The 24,854-nt window shown below is 38.4% G+C and overlaps 1 protein-coding gene and 1 long non-coding RNA gene across 2 annotated transcripts in view; both read left to right on the top strand.

Annotated features, from left to right (window-relative positions):
• The window catches only part of LOC133521788 (serine palmitoyltransferase 3-like), a 46,001-nt gene extending 34,649 nt beyond the window's left edge, over positions 1-11,352 (top strand). Inside the window, exons 2-10 of the mRNA XM_061856855.1 lie at positions 4,965-5,204; positions 5,476-5,661; positions 6,746-6,900; positions 7,240-7,432; positions 8,046-8,273; positions 8,689-8,917; positions 9,238-9,412; positions 9,946-10,116; positions 10,820-11,352. Coding sequence (XP_061712839.1) covers positions 5,094-5,204; positions 5,476-5,661; positions 6,746-6,900; positions 7,240-7,432; positions 8,046-8,273; positions 8,689-8,917; positions 9,238-9,412; positions 9,946-10,116; positions 10,820-11,000 — 1,629 coding nt within the window. The 5' untranslated portion in view covers positions 4,965-5,093 and the 3' untranslated portion in view covers positions 11,001-11,352. The remainder of the gene's footprint in view (positions 1-4,964; positions 5,205-5,475; positions 5,662-6,745; positions 6,901-7,239; positions 7,433-8,045; positions 8,274-8,688; positions 8,918-9,237; positions 9,413-9,945; positions 10,117-10,819) is intronic.
• Positions 11,353-15,914: 4,562 nt separating this feature from the next.
• The window catches only part of LOC133521794 (uncharacterized), a 48,324-nt gene continuing 39,384 nt past the window's right edge, over positions 15,915-24,854 (top strand). Inside the window, exons 1-4 of the long non-coding RNA XR_009799934.1 lie at positions 15,915-16,499; positions 17,572-17,686; positions 18,620-18,841; positions 21,768-23,524. This is a non-coding gene — a long non-coding RNA (uncharacterized LOC133521794). The remainder of the gene's footprint in view (positions 16,500-17,571; positions 17,687-18,619; positions 18,842-21,767; positions 23,525-24,854) is intronic.

Below are 24,854 nucleotides of genomic sequence, written 5' to 3' on the forward strand. Positions count from 1 at the left end.
TCAAGGTCAAAATTATACGACTTTCATTTCAAGTTTAAACTTTTTAAACTTACAATTTTAATTTGGTATCCAGAGAATAATATTTTCATAATCAATAATAATGTGTATAAATAATAATAAATATTATAGAGACATTCTTACACAAATTGACTAAGTCTCACGGTAAGCTCAAGGACGCTTGTGTTGTAGGTACTCGGGCAACGATATATATAATATACAAATACTTAAATACATAGAAAACATCCATGACTCAGGAACAAATAACTGTGCTCTTCACACAAATGCATGCCCTGACCGGGATTCGAACCCGGGACCATCGGCTTCATAGGCAGGGTCACTACTCACTACTACTACTACTACTCACAGGCCAGACGGGTCGTCAAGTCAATATGGGTATTTTAAGATTGAATACTATTCTATTTATTGACAATAACAATATACATAATGGATATATACAGATGATTACTATAACTAGCTTATATCTAAAATAGGCCCTTGAGGCATTGTACCAAGGATGCTGGCGGCATTTCCTCGTTGTATCGCAATACTGAAACGTTGTGCGAGAAAGCCGCCAGCTCTTCGGTCACCAGTTACGTCAACCAGACGTTTCGCGATTTCTCCAAAAAACTTGTGCGCGCTGGGACCCCATGGACCTAGAGTTTCAACGCCAAAAGGTACAAAATGGTACTCTCTACCGAGGCTCTTATATTTATTACGTTTCAAATTTAGTTAATATGTTACAACATCGATTCGGAGTTTGCTCATTTTGTGAAAAAAATTTAGGCACTATTCCGTTTTGATGTCTAAAAATTTTGGTAAATGGATAAAACAAAATTACCTAAGGTCCTATTAAACCATGCCAAACGAATAAGGTAAATTAAAGTACTGTAGACATTGCAGCATTTTAGTAAAACAATAGATTTATTACAGTGTAAAACAGAGATCCCATAAACAACGTTTGGCTATTTATCAACTCCGGATGAAGTAGAAGATAGACGCGGGGTCGGCCCGGATAACCGCTCCTATCCGGGCATGATTCCCATTAGTTGACGACCGGTCTAGCCTAGTGGGTAGTGACCCTGCCTATAAAGCCGATGGTCGAATCCCGGTAAGGGCATTTATAATATAATATTATGCATATTTGTATCTGAGTCATGGGTGTTTTCTATGTATACAAGTATGTATTTATCTATATATTACGTATGTATATCGTCGTCAAGTACCCATGGTACAGTCGCCATCAGATATATCGGAGCGGCCGAGGTGCTCAAAAATATCTGAACACGCACTCTAACGCCTTGACGATAAAGGTGTTCAGATATTTGTAAGCACTTTGGCCGCTTCGATACATCTGATGGTAACTTTACAAGCTTTGCTTAATTTGGGGCTAAGTATTTCTGTGTAAGATTATTCCCAAATATTTATTTTATTTTATTTATGTATGAATAGAGCGACTGGGAAGCGATCGGGCGGCGAAAAGAACATTTGAGGGAAAACCGACGCGACGGCCGGTTGACCTAAGTATCGATGGGCAGATGGTAGACACGGATCTGCGACAGCTCCAGGTTGAAGACTGAGGACTTACCGCGAACCACGTACGACGTGTTGCCTCCCTGTCACACTTACGTAAGAATTTACTAGTGCGACAGAGAGGTAACACGTCGAACGTGGTTCGCGGTAGGCCCTCTGGCGAGAAACTGCACGGGACTGGGATCAGTGGCGAGCAGTCTAGTCCTGTTGGAGGCCAAGATAAAGTATCAGGTCGCAGCGCCAGAGGATAAGCATACTTTATTTACGATTGAAATATAGTTTTAATGCCAGGTGCACATTCAAATTGGCCTTTTACTATGTTAACACCTCGCGTGTTTCGCATTAAAGCTAAATCTCCTTTTAAGACAGCCTTGGATCACCTCTAACGAACTTATTGACTTAAAATTTTGGTCCGTGGGCGCCTAGAGGTTGAAAAACAATACAAACCATATTAGTATCATAACAACATGACAATGGAAGCCCTGGAATTAGAAATATGGCAGACGCAGCGTACGGACGTTTTGTTCGAGCTAACGGCTTAATAAGTAATAGTAAAAATAAAAGCAATGGAAAAATAAATCATAAAAATAGATATATTAAAGCTGCAAATATTTACAATGGCCGCCATGAGGTAAGTGTTTAAGAAGTTTTCATGTCATCTATTCGGAAAAGAGATTTTTCTGCCCTGCTAGAGAGATCAAAGTGGAACTTTTTTTTTATATTAGGACACAATTTTTATTTTTATTTACATACTAATTTTTGAGCATAAAATTTGTATTGAAACGTAATCATTTCCTCATAGGTGATGTGAAAAGCAGTAGTGTATACATACGAGTATGTGTCATATGGTAGCAAAATTATTTTCACCCTAACACTTGAATCCCCTTACTACGTTCAGAATTATATTTAAGAATCCTTTGCTACTCTCGGAATTTCAATTTACGCCCTCGCCGTATTAAATATTATGTCATTTTGCTCCCTTGTGACAGAATCTACTCACTATTTCTTTAATTTAAGGACTATTCTTTATTGACGCATATGTGTCAGCACTCAGCAGGCGAGTTGAGGTACGAGTACAATAAAATCGAAGTCATGACAAAGTGTGGGATTGTAATCATTAATGTCAAATTTCTTTGAAAGTATGAAACATAGCTAGCACCGCAAAAAAACTCGCTTTCACGTAAAAAATCGCATCGAAATCGGCCCAACCATTGAAGCGCGCCACAGACAGACAGACAGACATTGACATCAAAGATATAACACCCCTCTCTTTCGGGTCCCTAATGCTAACCCCCTGGTTAAAATAGCATTTCATCACATGCCGAAACCTTCCTATAATTACACCTATAATATACTTGGCCAACTCTACTGCCCCACCTGCGATAGAGTTTTAAAAAGTAAGTTCGGCTTTGCAAGCCATATTAGAGCTCACGCTCGTAATTAGCTAGGGTCGCCGTTGCCGATCACGGCATGGATAGCTATATATATCTAATCAAGGTGGTGAAAAATTAGCTTTGACTATAATACTTTTGACGACCGGTCTGGCCTAGTGGGTAGTGACCCTGCCTATGAAGCCGATGGTCCCGGGTTCAAATCCTGGTAAGGGCATTTATTCGTGTGATGAGCAATGGATATTTGTTCCTGAGTCATGGATGTTTTCTATGTATTTAAGTATTTATAAATATTTATATATTATATATATCGTTGTCTAAGTACCCTCAACACAAGCCTTATTGAGCTTACTGTGGGACTTAGTCAATTTGTGTAATAATGTCCTATAATATTTATTTATTTATTATTTATTAATACTAATTGAGATTTTTTGATAAGTATTCATTATATTTATTTGTCTGAAGCGTTAGTGTAGGTCTCCGTTTTAACTCGAAACTGCTTTCGTATGTCGAAATATCGGGAACATGCCAATCGTTAACGCTCCCTAGCGAACGAAACGCGTCTGTCACTGTCGCACGAATAGAGAGATATAACTACGCTACGCTACGGAGCGTTGATGATTGGCATGTTGGCTTCGCGGGCTTGTCGCAATTCATTAGATAGATATAATTTTGCTGACGTTTCGTTTTTTGGAATATGTTCAAAATGGTAGAAATTGGCATAAGGAACTTAAGTGCCCTTAAGTCTAAGGCGCTTAAGATCATTGTGAGTACACTGTACTATAATGAGTCAACGAAGTACCTAAGAATTTTTTGTTTATGCGCTTATGAATTTTATCGCGAGGTCTACAGCTCGCAGAGTCACTATTAGTAAAGCTTTTGTTTCTAAGGTACCTACTTTTTATTTTATTTTATATTGTGTACCTACTTTTAGGTTCGTGTACATTATTTCGTATTCATTTTATATTTTTTTTTAGAAAAGGTAGTGAATATGGAAAATAATTGTGCAAGACATGGTGAATACCTTCAAGAAAGTTTTAGGTCAATCTTGCTGTAGTTATCGCCTACCGCGAACTATTTACGTTCCATATGTTGCGTCCCTGTCACAGTTACGTACATATTTACAAGTGCGACAGAAAGGCAACACGTGGAACGTGGTTCGTGGTAAGCCCTCTGGGGCCGATACCAGTGGGGGGAAACTGCAGCGTTCGGGCGTTTTTGGCTGCTTTCGGCTGAGCGTTGCTACGAGGGTTAGGGTTGGCAAAATGTGATGTTCCTTTGAGTACGCAACCACACTGACTTGAATTTGGACAACCCTAAATAGCTGAAAGGGATAGTACCTTGCATTGGAAAGGAACAGAGTGATTCGTCCTTGAATCGCTGTCAAACTTTGTATAGGAAGTTTCCTTTCTGTAATATAGTACTATTATTTATTCTGTGCGGATTATAAATCCCAAAGTAACTCTTGCCTGTGTTACCTCTTCACGCTTAAGTTTGGTATGAAGATACTGTTAGTTCTAGGCCCGGGAAAGGACATAGGATAGTTTTAATGAATTATTATTATCATCCAACGTAGGCGAAGTCACGAGTAGGAAGCTAGTTAATAATAATACGTGATTAATAATAATTACCTTTCTCCTGCATAGCAAGGAGGTAGCGATCGGTTTAATATAGTTTTAAATGGTAAAACCCCTTCCATGTCAAATATGAGTGAGTCATCTATAAAAGTCACTTGAGTGCTGTCTAATTGTTCTTCCCTATACAGGTAAACAATGAATACAAATATTATTTTAACATTATTTTTACTCCTCCGTAATATACTCGCATTGTAAACATATTTTTGTAAAACTCAAATAAATTTTATGTACTTTTAATCGAAAATGGTTTTTAATAGATTTTTTACCATGCCTTATTCATGCCTTCTTTCACCTTTCGTTAGAATCCCAGAAATTCCTAGAGAATCAAAGACAAAGTTTGATGTTATATAAGGTCTTTCACTCCCCAGCAATTGCACTTAGATTCAATGCCCAGTTTGTATTTAAGGTTCTTGCATCCGATACTGAAGATACTTTGGAAGAGCGACGAGAACGCACTCAAAATAAGAAGAGAAGGCTGGCGGTAGCGTTATCACCTTTCAGAAGCCCACGGAAGAAGGCACGTTCTGCTCCGGAGATGACTTGGACAGTTGAGGATGTTGGACTTGATTCAACACCATCGTCTGAACAAACTTCTGAGGTACCAGAGCAGATTGAGGCAGTGCACGATCAAGGAACGTTTAAAGAGGTATTGCAGTATATAAATTCTTTCTGAAAGGAAAAAAAATATTAATTGACGGATCAATTTATTAACCCCTTGTCTGCTTATGTTGAGAGTCCTAGACGGATTTTTTAAATATCTTTTTACATAGTTGCTTGGCAATTATGGTAAATCGAGCTGATCCGATGATAGACACAAGAAGTGACCGTAGGTACACTTTTATACAACGCAACATTAACGATGAAATTTAGGACTATTAACTTATTTCGTATAAAAATAGCGCTTTCATGATTCACAGCATCAGCAGATTGCTCCACCTATACCACCTGTCGACTGGTCTTCATTCGAGAGAGAGCCGCCTTTTGAACGCTGCTCGTTGCTCACTCTGGTGCTCGTGCACTTCGGCTTCTACTTGTTCCTGATCCTCAGCCGCCTGAACCGATGTCTTTTTCCGCACAAAGTCACTAGAGAAAGAAACAGAGAGGTATGTAACTACCAGCGTCGAGATCCTTAGGTGGTATCTTGACATTAAGCTGAGTGGAGACCTTTTCAGTGACGCTTAATAATAAATTGATTCTGTCGTCTCATGTATTACCTAAACTTAAGCGTTTTCTGAATAAATTTCTTCTATTCTATTCTATTCTAACTATGTTTTGACGACTGGTCTGGCCTAGTGGGTAGTGACCCTGCCTATGAAGCTGATGGTCCCGGGTTCAAATCCTGGTAAGGGCATTTATTCGTGTGATGAGCATGGATATTTGTTGAGTCATGGGTGTTTTCTATGTATTTAAGTATTTATAAATATTTATATATTATATATATATATATATATATATATATATATATATATATATATATATATATCGTTCTCTAAGTACCCTCAACACAAGCCTTATTGAGCTTACTGTGGGGCTTAGTCAATTTGTGTACCCATGTCCTATAATATTTATTTATTATTTATTTATTTATTATCTATTTAATGTCTGTAAACACTTTTTGTACATAAAACAAGCATTATGCATTGTATAAAAAGAAAGAGCGGACTTATAACTAGAGACTTATTCTTCGAGGTATTTATTTTATTGAGACAATTGCATTACGGTTCATCTTTTGAAAATTGGTCACACCGCCACTCAATCAATATTGGCGCACCGTTTACGTAACAAAGCGAAATAAAAAGCAACAAATATGTGTTCAGATGAGGTGCATTTTAGAGATGTTAATATACGCAGCTGTTTTAATTAAATTTTGCCAATGTGGGCAGGACTGTGAAGAGGACCATTGTTATAGTCAAGGCTAAATGCTTTTTAATAGTACGAACAGCATCACCGAATGAACTGCGTTATTTCCGGACCGATACGATCTTTGAACTTTAAGAAAAGACCATACTCAAAGATGGGCAACGCAACCTAATCCCTCTGGTGTTCAAGGGCGACGGTAATCGCTTACCATCAGGCGATTCGTCTGCTGGTTTGCCTCCTATATCAAAAATAAATCTCTTAATTGGCCATCGGCGGACCCTTTTAATGTCTTTATAACAATTGTGTACGTAGTGATATCCTCCGTAGGGTTACGCGCCATTGTACAGCCAATTTGACGAGTTCTTCTCGCACTACGTGTACCGTCGCGGCCGCATATGCTACAACCGGCCCGTGTGCTCCGCGCCGAACTCCGAGATCACTCTCATGGAGCGGACTAGTGACGACTACAACTGGACTTTCAGGTAATCCAATCACATAATTTTACGGTGTAACTTACGTTTTTAGGGTTCTGTCACTGTCACGTAGTTGGCTAGGAATACCTGGTCACAATTAATTTGACGTTAGTATGAACAACTGTATATTCAAAAATTTGCGATATACCCAAAAATACTGGTAATAAATAATGACAGCCTAAATCAGCTAAGCTGCCTTCCTTAGGTTCAGATGAGAGGAATCAATCAGTAAAATTGCTAATCCACATATATTCTCCACTCCGCTGGATTACAATAAATGCTTATTGCTCTTATCTGCCTATCTCCGCCTGTCTTTCTAGGCAGCCTTAAAGTGGTTTTATAATTTAGATTTACCGGACGTGAACTAAAGTGTGTGAATCTGGCTTCGTACAACTATTTGGGCTACCGCGGCGGGAAAGCCGAGGTGGAAGCCGCCACGCGGTGTTACGGGCTCGCACTGAGCTCTCCACGTTCTGAACTGGGGTCATGCCCGCTGCATACTCAGCTTGAGAGCGAAATTGCGGACTTCCTTGGCGTTGAGGTGAGCTCACCATTTGATATATAATTAACGGGGCAGCACTGCGGTCTCAAGCTTACAGTATAGGGAGCGTGCATGAACTGTAGGAGGCAGCACAGGAGCCGTCAGATTTTTGGCGCGAGGCGTAAATGTGATGTTTTTTGTTCCGATGTAGCCCACAAGATGGCAGAACCTACTATGCACAAGAAAACACTTGACGTGTAAATGTGCCTGTTTATGGTTCCGATTCAGACCACAAGATGGCAGACCCTCCAACGCGCACGGTCCCTATATACTCAAACAGACGGCAGAACAGTGTGTGGGTTTCAGATGCTGCTGTTTTTTAGAATGAAGCGACAACTGTTAAAAATTTAAATAATTATAAAAGATATTAGTTTGTTGTAAGATCCTCACTGCAGACCGCAACGTTGACTATGTTTATGTCAATATATTTAGTGTAAAAGAAAAGTTATCAGAAAATGTAAGTCATCATAAAATATATGTACATTGTACATACTACTTAACTAGAATGTATAAGTAAAGAATATACAGCTCTGGAATTGTTGTTGGCTAGCTGGAATATATCGTTACTCTCTGGGTAGAAAATCATTCATCTATTTCATGAATTCTTCCGCAGGCAGCAATGGTGATAGGCAATGGGTTCTCAGCCAACTCGCTGACGTTGCCAGGGCTACTGGATCCCGGCGCGTTGGTGCTGAGCGACGCGAAGAACCACGCCAGCCTGCGACTGGGCTTGCGTCTCGGGAGTGTTACCGTTCGTGTATTTAGACATAACGATATGAGGCATCTCGAGCAGTTAGCGCGACAGGCTCGCGCAGAGGGACGCTGGGAGAAGATTGTCGTAGTGAGTTTTAGCTATCCATCACGTTTAATAATAACCAAAAACAATTTCTACGATTTATCTCAACGGTGGATTTGCATTGCCCTTAACCTTCAGTTTCCTGGTCTAGTAAGACCATCTTTGTCACCCAACAAGGTGCAGCGTAAAAATCTAACATCTTAACCGCTGGCGTTGCTGGAATATGACTTGTGCTCGGACCTCATCTCTCATAGGATCAAAATCGCTGGAGAAGTGAATTCGTGTTGCAGCAGTTTTGATAGCCTAAAAGTAATGATTAATGGTTTTAGAATTGCTGCTACTCCAACAACATCATTATGGCCAATCTATAACTGAAATCCCACACATATACTAAGCTTATGCCATTTTCTACTATCAGCCAGCCAAAATATTTTTTTTATCAACGGATCACTGACCGCAGGTGATGGAGGGCGTATATAGCATGGAGGGTTCCGTGGGACCACTACCAGCTGCCATCGCGCTGAAGAAGCAGCTAGGCCTCCACCTGTACGTCGACGAGGCCCACAGCATCGGGCTGGGGCCGCGAGGCCGAGGGGTCACGGATATGTTCCGCGTAAATCCGAGAGACGTCGACGTTCTGATGGGCACATTTACAAAGAGTTTTGTCGGCATGGGAGGGTATATTGCTGGTAAGTATATAGTATTATATTACAGTCGTCTGCATATTTAGTAAGTAGTACTATGCTATTTTTTCAATCCTATATTACGTAGATTAACCGCAAGGTAGCGGTAGTGCTTTACTTATAGATTTGTGCCTAAGATTAAATGACATCTTAATTGCATCTAAATTTCATATAAGTACAATTTCGTGTGTCCCTTCTCATTCCTAATTTTTTTCAAATGTTGCATAATACACAGTTTATTTAATCAGAAAAGAAAACTTATAGTTACCAGATAAGACATAATACAATCTCGAAATTCAGTACAACGGTTTGTTTTATATTGCCAGGTTCCACTGCGCTAGTGAACCGCGTGCGTTCGCACGGACACGCGCACGCGTACGCGCAGAGCATGCCGCCGCCCGTCGCCGCGCAAGTCCTCAGCGCGCTGCACGACTTGCGCGCGCCGTCCGGCCAAGCACGAGCGGCCGCGCTGAGGGACAACACGCGTTACTTCCGCGAACGGTCAGTCTGTCTCTCTTAGAGCATGTTGCCCATCATGCGTTACTTCCGCGAACGGTCAGTCTGTCTCTCTCAGAGCATGTCGGTTGTAAGGCGTTGCAAGTGCTGCGCAACCTGCGTGGGCCGTCCAGCCAAGCGTGAGCGGCCCCGTTCAGAGACAACACGCGCTACTTTCACGAAACAGTCTGTTTTCCTTAGATTTGCAGATTCTCGATCAAACCAAAGGCCAAACCTACCGCTGGAAAAATTTAGTACTAAAAGATAAGTCTCTTCGGCGCCGTTGATCTTTTAGAAAAGTGAAATCTTTGGTGTCAAAGGCCAAGATCCACTTCGGGTTGCGCCACAGCTGTACCTAAATATGATCACGCATTTTTTAAAGGAAAAGGGTCGGTCCCATAATACGTCAAAGGATGTAACGTACGTTTGATTAAAAGAACCACTACTACTACTTACCAAACTGTTTGTGACTATATAATTGTATAACACTATATAGTTGTGTAATTTATTTTTACAAACCCAAATTGATCTTGTTGCAGGCTCCGTGCGATGGGCGTGGTGATATACGGCCACCCTCAGTCCCCAGTGGTACCCATGATGGTCTACTCGCTTTCAAAGATGGTGAAGTGCGTGAAACAGCTCACGGAAGCCGAAGTGGCGTCCGTCGGGGTGTGCTTCCCCGCCACGCCATTGTACCAAGCGAGGATGAGGTGAGTGTTGTCATAATTACTTAGGTATTAACCAAGATGGTGGCGAACATAGAGCTCACAGCTGCTTTTTCTCCACGCCATTGTAATAGGCACGAATAGGGTAAGTATCAATCAATCAGTAACAACAGTCAACTGCTGATCTCACATTTCCTTCGATAAACAACAAAGTGGTCCTACGGAGATTGTAACCACCGACGTCCAATGACGCTTTTCAACTCTTCTGACCTTAATAAGCTACAATTTGCGCAGAGCTTGTCAATCCGTTGTTACTACTCTTTGATGTTGATACCGATATCAGTAAGTCAGAACGTGATGATGACACCCTGGAAAGATTGAGAGATTTTTGCAAAAAAGTGCATATTTTTGCAGTAACTTGTGTATGTTCTCTCGTAAAACGACATTTGGTGTACTTAGTAGAACTGCTGCTAAAACACAATTAAATGATGGCGTATTGTTTTGTGGAGCTAAATTGTCTTTCTGTTCACAGCTCTTTCCTGAATGTAATTTTTTTTAGTTTACGTGTATTTTTTGTCCTGGGAAATACATTATTTTCGAACTTCGTCAAATCTCGATAAATGTATATTTGCTTGGGTAACAACAGTCCTTAGTAATCGTGCTCTCGTCATCACCTTTATTGCCTGCTGACTGCTCATGTATTATTCAAAGTTTTACTCGTTGTAATCTGAGTGTATCATGATTGCAGATTCTGCATATCCGCTGCCCATACTCGTGAACAACTCGACAAAGCGCTAGTTGCCATAGAAGCGGCTGCCGACGAGCTGGGCCTGCGATACTCACGCCTGCAACCTACCAGTACATCAACCAGTGTTTACAAGGGTCTGACCATCTTGGAAAAAGCACGGAAAATCATAGACCTATTTTAATCCGTTCACTATTTATTGTCTTAAGTTCTTTCTAGTATTTTTTGCTATAGCAACTGTATTCTTCATGTCATCAAGATACCATGTTAAGGTAGCGTAATGAAGTGTTGTCATAAAGTGTTTCTCATTTAGTTAGAAGATATTTCAATATACCCTAAGACAAAAATAGTTCGATTTAATTATTCTAAACGATGGTCGGACCCTTCGGACCTAGATTTGAAAAACATAACAATGCTAGACAATAATTATTTGCTATAATTTGTCTCAATATTATATCTTTGTATTACTAGTTTAGTATTATTAGGGCTGTAATGTTATTTATTATAATATAATATAATTATCATGTGTGATATTAGTTGTTTTTGTTTTTTTTCTGTATCTACTTAGTGCATATCTTCAATCTTGTTTGCCGTCGATGTCGCATTGCTGTCGCGATTGTTGATGCGATGTTGCGACAGTAATGCTGCTGTAGTGTCCATCTGAATATCACCTTTAAGGTGACGTTTACATGTTAACAGCAACTGCATTACTACAGAGCAAAGTTTGGAAGTGTAATTCCGTCATAATTTCATAGACATTTTTCATTTATGATGATATTTTTACACTTTTTCTTAGCAACTACCATGAAAAAGACTAGAATTATCTTACAATGAATATTTACCCATAACCTGGACTGTAACAACACAAAGAACGTATTTTTCTACCTAAAATGAATGGTCCCTTGGCCCAACCGGTATCACGTTTTACGAGACCCACAGGGATTTACTCCTTGTCTGTTCCATCCATATAAGTATAACGCCGGAAGCATAACAATATTTACATTTTATTAAGGTTTTTACGCTAAAATCTATTATATTTTTACATACAGATATGTGGAATATAATAACAGTCGATGAGACATCGAAAAGTAAGGGACAACCATAACTTTAGATAAATCATATTGTAATTTTTTTTAGTATCCTTGCATTTACTAACTTAGCATACTTTTACTGTCCGTGCATTACATGTCAAATGATATTGAGAATAAAATAAGTTTTTGAAAAAAAAATCATTTTTGGTACAGGCGTTTATCGCTGACTGTACTTTTTTTCCACAGGAAACTAATACTCATCGAGACGGTTCTAAAAACCCCAAACACAATTAGGTTGCGTTGTTTTATCACAGAGTTCCTATGGCTACCTCCTGTCTCCATCATCTTGATGGTACCATGTGTCAGATCAGCTTGATGGTACCATGATATTGCATTGTCATCCGACTTACATATGTATGCAAATTTTCAGCTTCATCGGACACCGGGAAGTGGGTCAAATTTAATTTGCAAGATTTGTCCCATACATACTGACGACCGGTCTGGCCTCGTGGGTAGTGACCCTGCCTATGAAGCCGATGGTCCCGGGTTCAAATCTTGGTAAGGGGATTTTATTCGTGTGATGAGCATGGATATTTGTTCCTGATTGAGTCATGGGTGTTTTCTATGTATTTAAGTATTTATAAATATTTATATATTATATATATCGTTTGTTTAAGTACCCTCAACACAAGCCTTACTGAGCTTACTGTGGGACTTAGTCAATTTGTGTAATAATGTCCTATATTTATTTATACTAACAGGGCAAGTTAAATAAAAGCTTGTAAAAAAACATGAAAACTGGCTAATTTACTTCTTAGCAGAAATTCTCATAAAACCAGAAAAGCCATTGAAAAATAAACAATTGTGTATAATTACACGTTAAGATTTAGTATCTAGCCCATTATTTTAAATCGTATCTAGTCCACAGTAAGCTGCAGCGATAACTGACTCCCTCGCTTGGAAACATGTTTGCAGGGGGGGTCAGTTATATCTGCAGCTTACTGTAACCCATCTCATACAGAAAATATGAAACTTCTCTATGCGACGACGCTGAGCCTAGTAAAAAAGAGTAGAGTTCTTAAAATATAGACTCAAAAGGCTCGAGTCCCTACCAACACTATTAAACGAGTATTTGACCATTCCTAAAACATGTCCAGCTATGAATATGTTCAAACTGTGCCTTCAACTTCAACATTTATTCAGCAAATAGGCCACAAGGGCACTTTTACACGTCAACATGGAATTTACATACAAGCGTAAAAATCACAATTATAAAATACAATTAACTGAAAATATCAATGCAAACTTAAGTTACTTAGAGTTAAGTTACTTAGAGATGTAATGTCGAATTCCAAAAAAACTATAATACCTAATAATATTAAAAAGAAACACAGATAAAAAAATATATTTAGAGGTGTAAATGTCTGTAAGCGTCAGAACTAAAAGATATATAGCTTATCAAATTATCCTTAGAGATGTATAGGGTCTCCAAGAGTCAAAATCCTGTATAATGAAAACATTCATCAAGATAAAAGAAACATACGAGAACCGAATGAGGTGTCAATTATACTCAATAATAAAGTTACTCAATATAGTAACTATATAGTATATTTAGTAACTTTATTATCGGAGTATTCCCCGAGTTAGTTTAAACAGACCAGCAGCGGTAGCATGGTCGCATTTTTATCACCTGTCATGCCATGCGTCACTTTCGCACTTATATACTTGTTAGAACGTGACAGGTATGTTGACTAATGATAAAGAGCCCACCATATTAGCCCTGCAGTCTCCACAAACAGCCTAAGCCTAATCGGAGGTCAAGAAACTTAAATAGCGATTTGGTCGCTAAGTCAGAATAATCTCCCTTTATTAATAAAAACATTCTAGTCGACGGCTAAAAGCTTTAGGCCTCACAAGCTTAACGCATTTTATAAAATGCTTCTTATATCACCAAACCATTGAACTATCGACCTTAATACTTAGACAATAGGGTGCTAGTTTTCAGAATCAACGGAACGAGATGTGGTGCAATATCGCCAGAGTTTATTAAAGCGATTTTTTTCTCGGTTATTTAATTACGTAATGAAGAATAACAGTGTAAAAATATTGTTGGGTTTTTCTTAAGGGAGCACTCCATTGTTTTTCTTAATTATGAGTGACCCGAGGAAATATTTATAGCAAACAGTACTTACGCGACTTATAATTCTGAATGTTAATTGTACAGAAGTATCTATCACGGGATTCACGGGTGCCGTAAAATTTTAATACAAACTTTTAGCATATTTTCATTTAACTAATATTGAAACTCATAATAAACATTATGTATCAAAACAAAACAAATAAAGTTGTTAGTCATACTAATTAAATGACAGAATGCTGTATAATCATAAAAACATTATTCATAACAATCCTTAGAAATAATTTTACTTGTTATAACATACATTTCGTATTATAATTAAAATGTAGTACTAAATTTTAAAGAATGATCAGGTGACATAATGTTCTACGATATACTTGGTGTCAATCAAACTATTAAAGTATTCAACAATCTACCTAAGGCTCTTCGCCGTTAGGTACGACGACGAGCGAAGCGAGGAGGAGTGTTAGGTAGAACTGCTACCATATGGGCAAAACCATGTCTCGAAAATGGTATTTTTGCTTATCCATTTTCACTCCGCAAAATGTTATTATTAAAAACATTACACATCCATCACATGTGATTTCCTTCAGAGAAGGATCCTTATGCTCCATGTGCATAAGTATCCTTCTCTGATGGATAGCAGCATAATATAGTTTGTGTAATCCACGAGACGCGCTCACTCTACATCCTAATCGGTTATAGTATAAGTATGCAACCTTTTAGCAGTGGTTAAACACATTTAATTAACTATGTATGCTAATTAATTTGTATAGACAGAGCTACTAAATTAAATAGGTATATTAAAAACGGGTCTTTCACATATAATAATGCCCTAAACGAGGGTAGTTTTTTGCCTTCCCTGCCGTCACCGGCGTCCGCGCCGAGTCATCGGGCGCGCCAACGCAAGCTCCTGACGACGCTGTTCGGTATGGAGTGGAACATGTCGAACGTTTTTCGACTTAAAATACGTGAGTGACCCGTTTTCAATTTATTTAATGTCTGTGTTTTACGGAAGTTTTCTTATTAAATCTACTTACGGCCCAATTCGAAGAATGATTAAGACACGTTTAAAATCTTGGAAAGATCTTTAAAAGATCGATAACTAAACGACATGTCAAAATTGACGTTAATTTTGATTCCGCTGTGATCCCAATAAGATCTGTTTACGATATTTCTAACGTCAAAGTGACATTGGTTGCCCGAATCGAGCTCCTTCTGTCGTTTATAAGACATACAAACGATATCTAAATGAGAACTTATCTAAACCAGAACTTATCGTTATCGTATCTTATTCTTCGAATCAGGCCGCACTTGTACTTTAAGCGACTTTATACGCGTGGATTTTTATGTTGATTGTTAACATTTAATCTGCATGCATGAACGTTAAACAATGTGCAGCAAAAGGTAGCAGGTGTATAATAATAATCTAATATTGTCTTTCAACTTTTCTTCAGATTCCTCAATTTGAAAAAAAAATATGGTAAATTAAGAGGATAAAATGTTTTCATCGACAAACATAATTTATTTTCCAGTCAATCCTTTTTGTGTACAACTATCGCATGATTACGTACCGATAAAATTTGTTTTGTTTCAAAAAATCTGCTTTGCTCATAGCAAGCTTCGCATTCTTGACTAAGTTATTTGCCGCCAGCAAATCAGATAAATAAATAATAAATAAATATTATAAGACATTATTACACAAATTGACTAAGTCCCACAGTAAGTTCAATAAGGCTTGTGTTGAGGGTACTTAGACAACGATATATATAATACATAAATATTTATAAATACTTAAATACACCCATGACTCAGGAACAAATATCTATGCTCATCACATGAATAAATGCCCTTACCAGGATTTGAACCCGGGACCATCGGGTTCGTAGGCAGGGTCACTACCAACTAGGCCAGACCGGTCGTCAAAGTTGCAAGTATAATAAAGAAAGAAAAACAACAAAAACTCACGTCATGACCGTTGTATTTATTGATAGACATCATGTTGGCACTGAGATTTTTTTCGTCCAAACCTTCCGTAAGCGTTCCCTTAAAAGTATTAGCCCTTATTAATACGTCCGATAATCAGAGCACAGGCAGGTTACTTATGACCAAAGTTCCATCTTAACCGCTGCGCTGCCACTGCGCGACCACCTTAACTGAAGGTGACCTGAGCTGGACCTACATTGATAAGTGGCCCAGGTAGTTCTAAATATATCCTTGATTAAACTTGTTTACCAATATTGTACCCAGTCCATTACGTACATCGATTCCATCGCGCCTCGACCTACACATAATCTCGACAAAATTAAAAAGGTTTTGTTAATTTCAAATCCAAAATGCTTCGTTCGGTTTTGGACGTGATTTGGGACGAGAGCGTGTGGTTGCCGCCGAACAATTCGTGGGCAGATGTGGCCCCTGAGCTGAACAAGGCAGTTACTCACACAAACTATTGGGATGTTTTGCTTACAATTCCAATGGCCTTGATGCTGATGGCGCTGCGTTTCGTGTTGCATAAGTGAGTACATTTTCTTACTTCTATATCTATTTATCTTCGTCGCGGGTTCAAACCCGGCTCATACCAATGACTTTTTCGGAACTTATACGAAATATCATTTGATATTTACCAGTCGCTTTTCGGTGGGGGGAAACATCGTGAGGAAATCGGACTAATCCCAACCAGGCCTAGTTTACCCTCTGGGTTGGAAGGTCAGATGGCAGTCGCTTTCGTAAAAACTAGTGCCTACGCCACATCTTGGGATTAGTTGTCAAGTGGACGCCAGGCTCTCATGAGCCAAGGAAAAATGCCAGAACAACGCGAGGAAGAAGAAGACAATTACATTTGGCAAGTTTTGATGGCTGGCCTGCTAGAGGACCGATGCATAGTCAAGGATTGAATACTTGATGCAAGCATCATCATAATCAATTAAATCACTAATGCAATCTATGACCTCTATAAGATTAAAGTAGACTTGTATCCAGCTGTGGCCAATACAAAAATATTGTTTAGGAAACAACTATCGTGAAGGTTCAAATTTATGTATGTAATAGCTCATGGGGAGAAAAATCAACTACTCGCATACCTACAGATGGTACGTAAATTTGAACCATATAAATAGGATGGTAAATTTGGTTTTTAAACAGGCTTGTTTCCGTTCACTTATGATTATGACGGCATAAAGGAAACTATATCTTTTGTTTAACAGATTAGGGGTTTGAGCTCAGGAAATCACCTCAGAAAATTCGAACCCTACCGGCATTTGTGAAAATGTCGTGTACTTTCTCAAAAACAAACTTTTCACCTACCATTTTACTGTAGTTGTGTTACGGATAGACGAGGCCAGAGTACCCAAACGCCTTCTAGATCGCCGACCGGAGACCCGCAGAGGTAAAGGCAGGCCCAAGCTCAGATGGTTAGACGGCGTATTCCAAGATATCAGGACCTTAGGAGCCACAAGTTGGGAAAGGAAATAGATCGGACTGGAGAGATTTGCTTCACCAGGCTGTACCACGGCTGTAATGGCTCAGATGTAATGATGATGATTTTACTGTAGATGTTATGGTTTATTTTATATAGTATCTTGTTTCAGATATGTATTTACGCCATTCGGCAAGTCACTAGGAATAAAATACTCTAGAAATAAGAAGGCCTTTCCAAACAACAAGCTGGAAGCCGCTTACACAGCCGATCCAGATTCGAAAAAGGTAATAAATTAGCTGAAAACGGCTGTTGAATTGCATTTGGCCGAATTTAAGACTAAGTTAATGAATTGAAGCTATTAAGATTTATTTATTACATTTATCAGAGAGCTCATTATTCACTTCTTAATGGTGTACGCGTCGTTAAAGTAGACTGTAGTATCGTTATGGTAGATATCGCTGCGTCTCATCCTGCTCAAGGTATTTAAGAAAAATGAGGATATAATGAAAGAATTTAAAGCCCCCGGGTAAACTTCAGAAGCCCAAGTCGAGTGGTGGTCCGGTGTCTTAGAGCCGATAGTTAAAATAATGCTCGAGGTTGCGAAGCATTCAATTTTATTTCATATTTTTTCTTTCACCTTCCCTCGTGACTGACAAGTGTTACTGCGTTGGGTGCTCTTATTGTTGTTGCTACATTATGCTGACTTGGGATTCTATTTTACCGTCCAATGTTTTTTTATCTCTGTATGTCTTCTTTTCCCAAATGTAATGTATTGTGACGTTAGATAAATGTATTTTCTTTCTTTCTTTCTTTCTTACCAATCATGAGGTTCTCCTTTTCTCACGAGGTCCGGTTACGCCATCATTTTCAGACAAATTTTAACTTCATCACTGTATAAACAAAGTCCAAACTCTATGTAGCATATGCATGAAACGGAGCCCCACGAGACTTTATGAGGCAGATTCGTATTTAAAGTTTAACCTTTTGAACGCCGAGAACACCATCTACAGTCGTCGTTACTAGTCGTGCCCACAGCGCCTAGGACAACTATAGAAGTTATGGCGGATGGTGTCAAAGTAACCTTCACACTTTCACGTAAGGTTTACATTCGCTCCCTTGCGCCCGGGAGCTTATGATTATGAAATAAAGCGTTCAAATGGTTACAACCGTTTGGAAATTCTTGGCCTTATAATATATATTGATTCTTACATTTTCAGATCACTGCTTTATCAAAACAATTGGACATGTCAGAGCGGCAAATCCAGCGCTGGTGGCGCCATCGCCGTCTTCAGGACAGGCCGTCCGCACTTGTTAAGTTCTGTGAGAGTGCTTGGCGGAGCACGTTCCTTCTGTTTAATCTCATGTTGGGCCTGTACGTCTTGTGGGACAAGGAGTGGTTATGGGACATAGACCACTGTTTCATCGGGTATCCACATCAGGTTAGATTTGGATTATACTGAACATTCCAAGCAGAGCCGGCCAAGAGCAGGCCAATTCTAGTTTTTTGGGAATCAGTATCTCAGTTTAATTATCACGTTATAAAGGTAACCAAAACTGCCACTTTGGCACTAATAGATCATTATCATATCAGTTTCATATTGGAAACAGATCTAATAACTAAAACTAGAATTGGCCTGTTAGCTGTTATATTATGATTAATTGATTAGCAAGTAGCGTTTATTCTTATGGAGGTAATTATGATAGATATACGATCATTCACGGTAAGTCAGCATTTCGCAATATTATAGAGTATGAATTTACTGTACAAAGTAAATACGCTTAGTAATGAAATGAAATATTTTAAATGATAAATATCCAGTAATCGAATAGAAGGCATGGTTTTGGACAAGTCTTGGCTGTTTTTGAATGAATTAAAAGGTAAATCCGTGACATTCGTGACAAATAGCTTTATTTTTAAAAAATATCCTTGTTTTTGACACTTTATACATATTTAGAATAAAACTTATATTCTTTCAATGTCGTAGTGTTCCGCTAAGAAAGGATTTAAAAAAAATCTTCCCTAATGGAGTGCAAACGAGTATGAATTATTTAAACGTGGGCAGAATAAATGGTTGTAGGTTTATCTCCAACAAAATATTTACAAATAGTACTCCTACGGACTATGACTCAGACTAACACAGTTATTTTCCTGTCCAATTTATAAATGTTTCGTTTTATAAATTAGAATATAGGTACATAATACCCAAATGACCTTGTTCACCTTTAATATCGCAAAAATTAAAAATATATGGAGTTTATCGACTTTTGTGACGCGGATGCTCTTTAAATAATATTTAGTCGTTTATTCTAGTAGTAGGTAACATTCAGAACTTATTTGTTCGAGGTGGGTCAAGGCCAATATGTTAAAATTTTCCATTTAATTCTATGTCACAAACCTTATGTTATCTTGTTACTACAGGATGATTCATAAGTCGTGATCAGAAATACAGGCTGTTTATTTAGTTACCTGCAATAATTTACGGGGTGAATATTTAGGTCATACTGAACAACCCCGACAACAACGATGGAACCAACCCCGAAACTGCGAAAAAAATGGCTGTTTTATATTATACATTTTAGCTGTCTTGACCTTGACATTTTCTATAGGAGAGTAAATGTTTGTCGCGATTTCAGGTTTGGTTCCATAGTGAAAGTTGCTCTGTATGATCTATATATTCACCCCGTTTATTGCAGGTGACTGAATAAACATCCCGTATGTGTTTCTTACTCTGTACGTTTAGTATAAACACTTGTACATAAGAATCTCCAAAATTCTGTAAACGTAATTTTGTTATATTACTTATTATGTCATATAATATTTATTTATATTTATTTGACGACCGGTCTGGCCTCGTGGGTAGTGACCCTGCCTATGAAGCCGATGGTCCCGGGTTCAAATCCTGGTAAGGGCATTTATTCGTGTGATGAGCATGGATATTTGTTCCTGAGTCATGGGTGTTTTCTATGTATTTAAGTATTTATAAATATTTATATATTATATATATCGTTATCTAAGTACCCTCGACACAAGACTTATTGAGCTTACTGTGGGACTTAGTCAATTTGAGTAATAATGTCCTATAATATTTATTTATTTATTTATATCATTATTTGTATTTGCTGGATGGAAACGTTAAAGAGAGTAATATTTTCAAAGACAAATTTCATAAGTCATAATATTACGATGTTTAGGTTAGATGACCATGAATTTTTATAAATAGGGATATTTTTTTTATTTAATACCTAATTAATTGACATTTGAATTAGCGGTCCACCTTAGTTTAAGAAATCCTTAGGAAATGTTACTGTTCACGACTTAATTATCATCCTGTATGTATAGCAATGTCACCAGTTTAAGTTTGGAACTAGAACTCAGAGTCATACACAAATAAAATGCATGTACACTTGCTTTTTATGAGTTAATGAAAGTGCCAAAAAAAAAAACGCGTCAAAACTGTTTATCGTAGAGAACCCTCTTCGCCTTTGGTGCCAAACTTTGCCCACGCAGAATATATTTTTCTTAACCATGCAATAAATGATTTGATTTCACAATAAATAGAACTGCGTAAAATTAGTTTCATATTTCAAAGTAAACAAATATAAATTCTAGAATTACCTAACTTTTGCCACCCGTCCCCAACTTCGTCTTATACTGCGTGAATTTTAGATATAAACATAAAGTAGGGCTTCACTTCGACTTCAACATTTATTCTGCAAATAGGCCACAAGGGCACTTTAACTCGTCAACATTGAATTTATATACAAGCAAAAAAAAGCACATTAAAAATTATAAAATAAAATAAACTGAAAATATCAATGCAAACTAACTTAGAGATATATAAAGTCTCTTAATGTCGAATTACAAAAAATGAAACAAATAATATTACAAAAAAAACATTAACAGATACAAAAAAAATCTAATAATCTAAGGTGTATATAATAAGGTAAGGTTATATTATAATCTTTTAGATCTGACATTTAAAATCAGAATTGTTTTATAGCACTAAAACCTACGACTAGCTTAACTTTGTATTAGGGCGTGTATTTAATATCGGAAAACTTGTCCGAGATTCCGGAATTTGGAAAAAATCGGCGTCGTTGATCGGGTCGCCACTTTCCCGAATGAAGGTTGAGGTAGGCGATGGCTGAGATACGCGTGAACGAGTGCTGTTTGTGCTAGCACGGGTATATTTAGTAACTTTATTTTTGAGTATAATTATAGTCAGACACCTCATTCGATTATCGTATATGTCTTTTATGTTAATGAATGTTTTAATGATACAGAATTTTGACTCTTGGAGACCCTATACATCTCTAAGGATAATTTGATTTCAAGTATTTTCAAGCATTTGATTACACTTCCAGGGCATATCCAACGATCTATGGTGGTACTATATGAGTGCGTTCGCATTCAACTGGTCCCAGACGTTCTCATTACACTTCGACGTTCGACGCAAGGATCACCGACAAATGATAACACACCACGCAACCTCACTTTTACTGCTGTACCTGAGTTGGGTGTGTAATGCACATCGGACAGGATCCTTAGTGTTACTTATTGGTGATGGCTCGGAAATGTTGCTTGAGGTATGAAGGTTTTCTTCTTAAATATACAAAATTTTAAAGCCTAGCCAAAGGTTCTACTCGCTAAAAACGTTCTCACTACCTTTTGACGTTCGACGCGGGAATCACCAACAGATGATCACACACCACGCAACGTCAATTACTGTTGTTCTTGAGCTGGGTGTATGACGCACATCGTACAAAATCCTTGTTGGTACTGGCTCGGAAATGTTGCTTGAGGTAAATAAATAAATATTATAGGACATTACGAGTATTACAAAAATTGACTAAGTCCCACAGTCAGCTCAATAAGGCTTGTGTTGAGGGTACTTAGACAACGATATATACAAATATTAATAAATACTTAAATACATAGAACACATCCATGACTCAGGAACAAATATCCATGCTCATGACACGAATAAAAGCCTTTACCAGGATTTGAACCCGGACCCATCGGCTTCATAGGCACGGTCACTACCCACTAAGCCAGACCGGTCCGAGGTCGGTGAGGTATGAAGGTTTTCCTCTTAAATGTACAACATTTCTAAGCCTATCCTAAAGGTCCACTGGTTTCATACGTTCTCACTACCGTTCGACATTCGACGCGGGAATCACCAACATAATGATCACACACCACGCAACGTCACTAGTTGTTCTTGAGTTGGGTGTATAACACACATCGGACAGGACCCTTAGTGTTGAGATAGGGACAGCTCGGAAATGTTCCTCGAGGTACGAAGGTTTTTAAACACAAATATGACTTGGATTGTGTGAATACGGCGCCCACATGAATTGAGCTTTTTGTACAATCGCTTGCGGTCGCGGTGATCCAGTTAAGAAAAAATTCCCATAAATGCCTGCTACCTACCTGCAAGGCGTTCAAACCGATATCACCCGAAGGGTGAAATATTGCGAACGCAGGCGATTGTACCTACTTAGATCGATTAAAAAATCACTTATATAAACACCTTTGTGTTGTGTATCATTAACACACATTTTTGTACAGAGCAAGTAAAGTTAGCAAATTGTGCTAGTTTCCGCGAGAAACGTATGCGTCCGTACATGGATTAGTGCGACTGCGACCATTTCCGATATGATACTGATTTGTCAGTGTCAAAAGTGACGTTTTTAGTTGAAAAAATGTCACTATTGACACTGAGAGATCAGTGTCATATAGGAAACGGATTGAATAACTAAAATTCGAGTCGGCCTATGATCCTCGCGCGAATGACAATATGATAATAATATCATTCAAAAATTTGATGTCAGTGCACGGTCGGATTGGCCTGTCACGGCCCGTCCACGTTCCTTCAAACAAAAACATCACTTTTGCCACTGACATATCCGATTCATATCGTATCTAGACCTAATATTTGACTTTATCTTACAGTTCGAATCAAAGCATCAGTCATTGTAATGACATTGGCACTCTTTTTGCAGGCGACAAAGACGATGAGATATGCGAACTACGAAAAAACGAGTATATGCATGTTCGTTGTTTTCACCTTGGTCTGGATCGCGACTAGGCTCACGTTTTATCCCTACATTATATGGAGGTAAGCAATTTAAAATTTTACAATTGCATCGCAATCGGACCCGGTTACGTCCTTAAACTACGGCCAAAAGAGAGGTATGGGCATTGTGGATGTCATCTCGCTTTGTGTGGTAGCGCACAGCACAGCGGATGTCATTCCAGATCTAGAGCAGAGTCCAACTGGGGAAGTACCTCCACCTTACAGAAAACCGCAACCAAATAACACTAGACCCTACTCATAGTGTTGTGTTCCTACCGGTGAGTAAGGTTAAGGGGGGGGGGGGGGGGCGGTTTAGGGTCGGCAACCTACTATTTACTGAGATTCCGCTGTCCGTTCGTCCGTCTGTCACCAGACTGTATCTCATGAACTGTGATAGTTAGCCAATTGAAATTTCTACAGATTATGTATTTCTGGTGCCGTTGTAACAACAAATACTAAAAACAGAATAAAATAAATATTTATTTCCAATCTCGAGGGTTCTCATCCAATCACCGAAGTTAAGCAATGTCGGGCGGGGTCAGTACTTGGATGGGTGACCGTTTTTATAGATAATGGTATGGAACCCTTCCTGTGCGAGTCCGACTCGCACTTGCCCGATTTTTTTATGTTCAGTAAATGAAAACAAAAAAATTATATGCCTAAATTTCATAATTTCTATTTAAAAGTAAAGGTTTTAATGTGAAATATCATCTTAAAATATCGGTAACAATTTGTTAGCACTTTATATATTACAAAAAAACTAAAAGTTACATTTGAATTTCAACTACAGCTGCATTACTGTTACGTAGATGACGCCACTATATTTTTCAATTTCCTTTATGCTGTGCTGAGAAGACGAAAGACAGAGGAGAATGGAAGAGAAAAACATGTTGTTCTGACCCCACATAACGTGGGATAAAGGCAGGAAGAAGAAGAACAGAGTGACGCAGTAATGTCGGAGGAATCGAGCAGAATGGAGACCCTTGGTGTACAAAACAATTACCTTATGTGGTAGCATCCCTCATTCATGAGAAACGAGATAAGATACGAGGCAGAAGAACAAAAGACTGTCGCAACAGTAATGCGGCTGCAGTGAACACCCGAATAGTACGTTTGGACATTTGTGATTAGATGAGTTGCCGATATTTTGGCGTTAGTGCCAAAATATTTCAATTTATTCCGGTTTCTAAATCATATCTATGACAATGTCCACTTGAAATCGAAAAAGAAAATACAATACCTATAAATACTTACATGGTTTTATTCACCAATAAAAGTACCCACTATATGTAATTGCATGAAACCTATAACAAAGGGAATTTTAAATACAGGTGGATTGTCAAAGAAAACTTTGTTCGCATTCGCATAAGCA

This window comes from Cydia pomonella, chromosome 10, assembly GCF_033807575.1.
Source record: "Cydia pomonella isolate Wapato2018A chromosome 10, ilCydPomo1, whole genome shotgun sequence".
NCBI lineage: Eukaryota > Metazoa > Arthropoda > Insecta > Lepidoptera > Tortricidae > Cydia > Cydia pomonella.